The sequence below is a fragment of the Falco biarmicus genome, chromosome 10 (genome assembly GCF_023638135.1).
Source record: "Falco biarmicus isolate bFalBia1 chromosome 10, bFalBia1.pri, whole genome shotgun sequence".
In the NCBI taxonomy this organism is placed as follows: Eukaryota; Metazoa; Chordata; class Aves; order Falconiformes; family Falconidae; genus Falco; species Falco biarmicus.
Genome location: NC_079297.1, coordinates 11,154,754 through 11,164,483, shown reverse-complemented (window position 1 = coordinate 11,164,483; position 9,730 = coordinate 11,154,754). Strand labels below are relative to the sequence as shown.

At 39.0% G+C, this 9,730-nt stretch overlaps 1 protein-coding gene across 3 annotated transcripts in view; it reads right to left on the bottom strand.

Annotated features, from left to right (window-relative positions):
* The window catches only part of VAPB (VAMP associated protein B and C), a 39,800-nt gene that overhangs the window by 10,287 nt on the left and 19,783 nt on the right, over positions 1-9,730 (bottom strand). For all 3 annotated transcript variants that reach the window (XR_008824200.1, XR_008824201.1, XM_056353231.1), the window contains exons 3-5: positions 4,916-5,019; positions 2,617-2,697; positions 863-1,039 (exon numbers count right to left, since the gene is read on the bottom strand). Coding sequence is in view for 1 of the 3 variants with exons in the window: in XM_056353231.1 (XP_056209206.1) it covers positions 863-1,039; positions 2,617-2,697; positions 4,916-5,019 (362 nt within the window). In the remaining 2 variants the exon portion in view is untranslated. The remainder of the gene's footprint in view (positions 1-862; positions 1,040-2,616; positions 2,698-4,915; positions 5,020-9,730) is intronic.

Here is a 9,730-nt window from a genome sequence, read left to right as displayed (position 1 = left end):
CTCCACAAAGGGAACAAACAGCTCACTTTTTTAACACGTTACTGTAAGACATTAACTCAATTCTAGATATTTCCTGTAGAGCATTTATTTAAGACAGATTTGAAAAAAGAAAAAAAATCATCATATTGTACTTATAATATTGTGAGACACTGGCAAAACAAGCACACGAGTAGTTAAGGCCGTGTCTCACCTATATACATATATTATTTCTATGTGCAAACCAAAACCTGCTTACAAATGTTTATAAAGTATTTCTGCATGCATCAGCCAGCCAAGCAGCATCAGAGCTGACAGAACAGGGTTCATTGGAGCTGTTATCTATGAAACTAGACATTTACAACAAATGAAACTACTGTAAAAGTGTTTCAGCATGGTGATAAAGGCTTCTCAATTACTTGATTTCACAGCGATGTGCTGCATGTGACAGGAAGTGTATTTCCTATTAATCTGTCTTACTTTGGTCATTTCAACTGCATATATTCAACAACTAGAACACTCAGTATTTGCACAACACTGCCCTCAAGCTCCCATCAGTTTGAGAGAACAGGGCCAAATGTAACACTGAATGCTTAATTCAGACTGAGAAAATTAGGTGGTAAAAAAAAAAAAAAAAAAGAGGGAGAAATTAGTTTGGGTTGCTATCCGATCAGTTTCTCTGACTGCATAACTTATACGCTCCTTTCAAAGGAAGCACTGATTTCAACGCTTTGTCTGTTTCTAGAAAGAAACCTGAATTATCCTTTAATTTATAGACAATATTAAAACATTGTGCCAAAGTCAGGCAACCAAACCTTTAGGTCAGAAGCTTTTTTTTCAGGAAAGGGGTAAATCTGGAAAAAAAAACCCCCGCAAGTATCTTTACCTTAAACTGTTTATTCTCCTCCCGTAACCTTTGAACTTCTACTTGAAGCCTCTTATAGTCTTCCATTACTTTCTTAACTTCAGTGTCATCCAAAGAAGAACTTATTGATTTAGACATTACAGAGGAATCTGTCTTTGTTGCAGTTGTAGATACAATTTTATTTATTTCTATGTCATGCTGTTAAAAAAGGATAGAGTGATTCTGGTTAGTTATTAACACCACACCACACACCTCATATGTAGGAGGAGAATCAGGTAAAATTGTCTGTGCACATGTGAAACGTGCCTGTATCAAAAGAAATAAACATTTTTCTTTCTATAATCTTTACTTCCCCTTTCTGTTTCACAGAAAACACCAGATCAGCTCCAATAAGTGCAGACGGAATGACCTCAACTTTTCAGTCCCTGCACACATAGAAAAGGAAATCTCCTTAGACCATGTCCCACAACATGGATGGGAACTTACTTGCTCACAGTCTGCTTACATTATATGCTCTTCTCACCTTGTGTCCCACCCACCCACCCCTCCAAGCACAACACAAGAAGCTACTCCAGGAAGCAGGGTGTTGCTAGGAGCTACCCACCTGCTCTGCTGTAGTTCCCTCTCTCTTCACTTCCCACAACTGGCTATCACCTCTCCATCTTTCTGCGCTTCTGTGGTGATGGAGGAACTTGCAGCCAAAGTTAGGAAGGAAGCTACAGACATCCAAACCCTCCTCTCTTTCCTGCCTTCCTCCCCATGTTCTGCACTTCAGAATGCAAAGGGCCTAACTCTCACAAAATACAAACCACTCCCCCCCCCCCCCAACCACCACCAAAGTGTTAACATGAAGATTTTATTTATATGAATAAAGAAATTGATCCTGTTACTGTTTGTGCTTTGTTTTGCCCTAATGAATTTTAGAGATTATAGAAAAAATTATGACTAAACAGAATAGAGAAATTTCATTTAATTTTCCTTCCTCTCATCACACCTCTAGACTGACAACGCAGAAAGTACCCTGGCCTAAAGCAGAAGCACCCACTTTTAGAGCAGGTGTTCGCTGTCCGGAGCGGGTAGAGCAGACATGGTGAGACTACAACAATAACATTATAACAGTACCATAATGGTAACTGCAAGCTGTCCAGTGGAAGGTAGTACAATTGTGCCTTCAGTACCTGCACACTAGGGAAACATTTTTCTGTTTATTCAATCCACCATCAGTTCTATGTTTGACACTACATCCTTCCACTAGAAATTGAGGCATTCACTACCCTAACAAAAAAGAATTCTACAGTATTATAGCTGCCAATTGCAATATAACCCCTAACTGCATTTGTGTCCTCCTTACCAGCTTTCTACCAATTTACTTGCTAAAATCAGTGTTGTATCAAGGAAACATACTGGAGTGTTGAACAGGCAAATTTATACTGCTGGTGGTTGTAACTGCTTCAGTATGAAGTCTGAGCTTTATGACCATCAGTCAGCATCTTTCAAAGTTTTTAAAATATTCTTCATCTGAAAACAGATCAGCTCAAAGATTTCTTTGTGCTAGTGTTGCACTCACATTGTTCAAATTAGCTGCCAGTTACATTAAGCATCCCTAAGATTTTAAATAATTTATATTGCGTTTTCAAAGGGTGATGCCATCCAGGCAGTGAAACAAGAGGATTCCGTCTTTTGCTTATATTATAGCTGTCTGTATAAACATGCCATTTTACATGACGTACTGTGGTATTAGGTTAAAACACTCAATAGCATCTGAAAATACTCACAGGCTTATCATTTTCCGCTGGTAGCTCAAACACACACCTAAGTTTCGAATCCATAAGTTCTTCTGGTTTTGCTTCTTTCCACTGGAATAATTTAATATTAATTTAATATTAAACATACTAGCATAATAAGGCAGATGAAAAACGCAGCGTATTAACTAAACAAACCACCACCATCTTACTCAGGAAAAACCCCACAGGCGTTTATATTGTTACTGTTAACCACATACATGATGAAAAATGAAACCAAACGTGTAAATGAGTGGTACCATAAAGACAGACCACATACTCTGAAGGAAAACATGCTAAATAGTCTATTAATTTGAGAGAACTGGGAATTGTGTAAGAGTAATTAGCATAGATAGGGGGAGCTATGGTCATGATAACATTAAAAAAAAACCCCAACCACACGAAACAAGAAGGGGACACTCAAAGGAAAGGAAAGATAGCAACACCTCTGATCAGTTCTAAAGTCTTTGCTCAGCAGAGCACCTATTCAAGCTTTTCAAATTTCACATAAAGTTTTCTTCCTGATTGGTATGAACTACCGGACTGTCCTTCCCCCTCCTCATTTTTCAGCATCAATTAACAGATGTGCTACATACAGAAAAAGGACAGTTTTCCCTCTCATCCTCTCCCCTTCAGCTAGGAAGCCTACCATAAAAAAGTTTCCGTCCAATATTTTAAATAGGGATTAACAGTTGTAAATCTTTGCTCGGTTGTCAGCTGTAACCCTGAACTGAAAGGAATGATTCATAGTAGTGATATACAGCAAGAAGCATCCACATTTATATCCCGGAGTTATCACATGCTTCTCTTCACTTTGACTATACTTCTGGTAGCATGGTATTGCTCAGCATATGTCAAGTAGGTGTCAAATTATGGCTAACCCCTGCGCAACCTGGAGAAGTATCTGTCTCATCCCAAATAGTTCAATCATACTTCAGCTCTTCTGCGGCTGAAGTCAGAATTCTATTTCGAGCTCACTGGCTGCCTGTGAAGCGTTGAAAGCTTTATAGTACTCCAGTAATTTGTCTCACCTGTTTATCCAGAACAAGAAGAGATTTGGAGAGTGGTAACTAAAAACTGAGAACTAATCAAGTGTTACAGAAAAGGAATCACACTGATCTGGAGAGCTCTGGAAAACTGAAAGGGCCATCTAGGTCTTAAAAACATTATGTGCTAGAAGAATAACATTTCCCATGGTATAAAGTAACTCATAAAAATTAAAGAAAGGCAGGCTGGCTTATCTTTCTAGTGATGCAGACATTTTATTACTACTGCTGTTTCTCCCACTGGATCTTATTTTGAGGCCATTAAATAAATATAATTCCATAAATCTCTTTCAGGAGGGAAATTTTCTTAACCCTGCAAATCGCTGCAGCTTAAAAAAGCTATTCAGAAGAAGATGCATATCGTAAAGACTACTATAAAAACACCATGATACATACTCTGAGGTTTTCTGGGTTTTTTTTTGTTTTTAAGTAATACAATGCATACAAACACAGACAAGCTCCACACTTTACAGCAATGGCCTTTTTTTCTTGTGTCCCCAATAGCTACTGGAGTATTCTCTCAGACTAACAAAAGCTAGAGAAAGCGTCCTTGTGCCTTCTTGCTGCAGCAAATCTTGCTGTTATAGGAAAGCCACCAGGCTGACATACTGGTTTGCTCCTTTCCAATTTGCCTTAATGTAGCCTGACATCTTATTTCTATATCTTTTGTCCTCTGCTTCAGTACCTACATGCTTCTGTTACTCTCATTTGTAAGCCACAAGACAAAATATCAGAGGGACTTTCATTTAACTAAGCCACAACAGACACAGGCAGGGAAAAAGAAAAATGCAATACTTGTAAATCATCTTCCTGGTTCTTGCTGGGAAAAGGAGCTGCTCAAGGGAAGACTCAAGATCAAGAGTAGAGGTATAAAATACAAAAGATGCCACAGACTTAGAAGTTATTATATATATTTCTAGAATATATAGTTCAAGTTGGTCCTTCCAAGAAGCGATACACTGAAAAAAATTACAAACTACTGCATGTTTGTTTCATGGCTTAGTATCCCATTACTGGCAGCAGCATCCTAAAGAAGCAACCACAGACACCAACTGTGTTTTTCAGTGCAAGATTCCTGGGGCTTGAAATAAACAGGAGACACCTTGCCATGCAGAGATGAAAATCTGGCAAAGCTTTCAAGGATCGTTCCAGTGTGGTTTAACAACAGCCCTTAAGCATCAGAGTAAAAGACCTTATAAAATTATACAATCAGAAAGAAAACCATTTTAATTAATTTCCATACTTACTACTGCTTCCATATCTGAAGTATCAGCTGGAGCAAACATAGACTGAACCATAAACTTGTGTTTACTTTTCTCATTAGGGTCATAGTCAAAAGGCTGTAGCATCACTGCAAGAAAAACCCGAAACACATTACGTTACATTGCTCTGATGAATAGTCATGTGCTGATGATACCATTCCCAGATCTGAGAAATACAAACATTAAAATGGTTTCAAGTAGTTTGTCCATTATGATCAAAGCAGCAGCTGAGATCAGGAACTGCACTTTAACCCAAAACTTTACAAGAACATAAAAGAGACTTCTTCAGTCCAGATTTTTGTCAGAGAGTTTTGGAAATGCTGATTACTGTACAATACTCCATACAGAACTACAGCAAGATAATAGTAGTAATTTAAAGTAAATGGGATAATTTACATATCTTCTGAGACAGAAGGGAAAATTCTCAGAGAAAGCTTATTTCTTTTTTCCTCCATCCTTGGGGCAGAAGTAACAAGCTGGCATTTTGATTAGCTGTACACACAGTACTGCTGATGGTTCCCAAGAACAGCTACAGAGGCAAAGTCAAACCTTTTAAAGCTTTAAGTTCAAGTCTCAGGATGGAAATTTCCTCTACAAAGTTTAGGAGTCTCATGGTATTTGTTTTATCAGGTACAAGTATTTCTCTTGCAAAACAAGTTGCTGAAAGTTTGTTACCAATTTACAGCTGTAAAGTTTATGGTTAAATGCTACATAAACTTCGCCTCTGAAAGGTATACAAGAAATGTGTTTCTCCCCATTCAAAAATTCAAAAAATTCCAGAATTTACTTATGCAGAAAATAACTTGGTCAGGGGGCAGAGAGCAAGGAACACTACATTGAGGCTGCACGTGTGCGCGCACTTTTAAAACAAAAACATTTTAAAAATTAACTTCATATTAGGAATTCCCATGTCTTTTATTTTTGGGTGAAGAAGTAACATGTTTAAGAAACTCAAAGAGGGAGAGTTAGGCATTTCATTCACATGGAGTATTCTTTAATCACAGTGGCCCCTCAGAACCCTACATTTTGCAAATGACACCTGCACATTCAGCTACTGTGACATTAACACACACAGGTTTAGCACCAACATGAGACAGAACACGTGAAAATAAGCAGTTTACACAAACATGTTATTAAATATTGCAAAAAGCTATTACCCACTCAAATTTAAAGTGAAGCTTGCATATACTGCAATTACTGCTAGCATAAAAAAAATAATTGTGTAAGGTTTAAAAATTCACATTTTACGACCCATAAAGGCTATTCTAGTCCCTCAATTCAACCACTAAGGGAAGCAGTTCAGAGTTAGGATTACTTTCAAGTACCAGTTCTATTAACATTATGTGCCCGAATTCATATGCACTAATCGCAGGGGTTTGACGTACCAAAGCAATATTCAATGATCCCATTTTTTTAGAAATGAAGGCAAAAAAATTTGCCTCCTTCAATGAGCAGAACATGTTATGGCTGTGCTGCCTTTATCAAGCACACAATCTGTGGCCATCAACAACCACATGTCTTTTAAAGATGGAAGAGAAGGAAGACAGCAAATTCTCTCAGATTAGGTGCTTTAAAAATTATCACACATTTTTAATTCACCTTACAGTAATCAAATACTAGTCCAAAACAAACATCTGCAAAGTACAGGCTACTTTTAAAACTTATCTTTCCAAACAGAAGTGCCTGTACTGTGAAAGCACACGTATTTCAACCTTGCATGATACATCACTGAAAAGCAGCAGCGTCATTTTTTCTCCCGTCGTAGAGACCTAACTGATTTTAAATCTACATGATGTGTAAGATCCAACTGAGTAGTCAAAACTATCTACTGTTTATAGAACTTCTCCAGATCTGAATTTTTATCAGTTTGCTTTGCCGAGTGCAACTATAAGCTCATTTGAAAATTATTTCCCAAGTGATAGTGCTGAAGCCATTCTCAAAAGCCAAACAATTGCTGCTCTGAATTCCATTCAGTGAATCGTAAGAGCAAGCAGCTAGAGAGGCCCTGACAGTACAAACGTTGTTAGCACTTGTATTTTTAGATCAATACATGAAAGCCACATGGACACAAATTATTCAGCAAATGTCTGGTAAACCAGATGGGAAACTCAAAAATGTGTACTTTGTTAAAGAGGAAACCAAACCATTTCAACATTTATTCACATACTATTGGAGGCTTCTGTGAAAGGTCACTTCATGTAACTGCCCTAATTGCTGGAGAATTCACTAGTGTGATTCTGGCTCCTCTGTGTTGTCTGGAAGTTTCATACCTTATGCAAGAATTATGTAAAAAGCGTATGTTCCTACAGAATGCCTTATCAAATCAGTCATCTCACCTGGTCAAGTTTCTGACCAGCTTTCATCAGAACCCAGAGTTCTAAGAAACTGAATGATTAACATGATCTTCAAGTTTACTAGTACCAGCATCCATTAGGCAGAGGTATGTACTTCAACCACTTTCTAAACTGATCTCATCACACCTAAAGCACCGAAAGTATTCTACCACAAGCAAAACCTGCAAAGTCATTGAGAAATCAATGGAATGAGGAGAAAGGCAAGTTGTATTGGTTAGCCTACTCGTCTGCCTCAAAATTCAAACACAAAGGACTGACCTTATGTACATCCTGCTCTGAAGTGTTTCCAAAGAAATGGATACCAGTTTTCTCACACATTCCTGCTATACTCCCAATGCTTTACGCAAGGCCCTCTGTAGATAGCAAAGGAGAGGCAGTGACCACCCAATATGCTCTTTCTTTTTCCTACAACAGTTTACTGGCAAAGTTATTAACAACGTCAGAAGCATTAAACACTTCTGGTTTTCCTACAGGAAACCTGCTTTCTCAAGGAACAGAGGAAATCTGAAGCAAGAAACACGGAAGGAGGCAAGATTCTATCCCATAACACCTGCTAGGATCTAACATTCCCTTCCAAGAGCAAAAGGAACAGAAAAGTCCCCCTGCTCAGATAGTCAGCAACCTTCCTCTAGTTTCCATCTACATTTACTAATGGCCTGTTTACTTGGTCCTGGACCAATACTGCCCTTATGCTTAAATATCAAAGAAGGGGAAGAGCCATTTACTTCTAGCGCACTCCAAGACATCAATCACAGCAACTCTTGGCCTTCTGGTAAACTAAGCACGCCAGACTCCGTGGGTCTGCTCTGGGCCAGGCTCCCCATTCATCCTCTGCACCCGTTCTGGCTTGAACTCCTCTGTATGAGCTACTTTGATTATACACTCAGGAAATTTTACTAGTGCCTTGGACAACAGCATTTATACCCTCTTATCTCTTCCATTTTCCAGCCTGTTTTGTCTTATGCACAGATACATTATCTCAGCATCCTGGTCTCCCTAGCCAGCCCCCTTCATTTAACAAGCTTGCAATTATAGCAGGAGTATTTTATTCGCCAAGTACATGATTTTGCAGTTTTTCTGATGAAAGTCATCCTCTGTTTCTGTTACTGTAGCTTTCAAGGACACCCAGTTCTGCTGTGTATCTTCAGCCTCCCAACTTTTCATCATCATCAGTGTTTTTAGCGTACTCTTTGTGCCAGAATTAAACATTAAACAAGATTAGCCCCAAGAATCATTCTGAAGAAACATTGCTAGTAACTTCCTGCTATTACATTTCCATCCACAGTGTTTACTCTTAAGTAGTCCATTCACTAGTCTGTGAATCTATTTTTATTTTCTAGCTTTAAAGATAGTTTTCCCAAATGGCACTACATGAAATTCTTTATGGTCTGGATAGATCCAATCTACCACACTTATGTCACCACTACATGAAACACCCCAAGCAGCCAGAGGGGCAAGCCTCAAGATCATTGTGCAATTTGATCAGCTCTGCTAGAGGTGAACCAAGGACACTTGTATCTACGCAAACAGGCAGAATCCACTGCACCACTCCACACTAGTTCCATGTTTACATAGTTCTTTCTGTAAATACTTCAATACTACTAAGAAACGTTGAATCTATGAAGATCAAGCTAGATTCTCCTAAATCAAGTGGATAAAACCAAACCGAAACGGGGCAGTGGCTATGCAGTCCTGGGGGAGCCGGACGCAGCAGTGATGCTGCCTTGGCAGAGCTGGGGGCCGCAGCAGCAGGCAGGACACCATCGGTGACTGTAGCAAAAGGGGCAGCCCCACTGCCACCAAAGAGAACAGCAGCTGCACAAGCACCCTCCTGAAGGCAATGCCAACCAACTGCCTTTTCAAAGTCAGGCAGGTTTACAAAAACCTAAAAATTCAAGGATATTCGACAGCAGCCTAAGGATAACGTCAGCTTCTCCCCATTTTTAGGAAGCATGTTCAGACTGCTGTCTTCAGCGGGACAGCGTGCACAGATGGTACAATCTGTACTTCCTCTCTTCCCTGTTATATACCTATCTGCAGACTCATCAGCATCTGCTTTCATTTTTTCACTTTTCCTTTGTAATCCATTCATGCCTTTTATTTACATTCCAACCTCTCAGAAGCCACAAAATCAGATATCTTTGTTGAAATAAGGCATGTTAAACAAAAATGGAATGTGTGCAAATACTCTTCGAATTATTTCAGACCAAATGCAATAAAATCCGATGACAGCACACACACACACTTCCTGACAGTTACATAAACTCAGCTGTTAAAATTACATGCAATTATGTAACAGGTGAAAACAGGGGCTACAAACCTGCCATCGCAGTGAGCAGTGCATGCTGACAGGGCCTTAAATGCTGATATTTAGGAAAAGCTGTGAAATGGCATAAGAAGCCAGTATTTGAGATTCCCTAGAATAAAGCAAGCTTTACTATTCCAG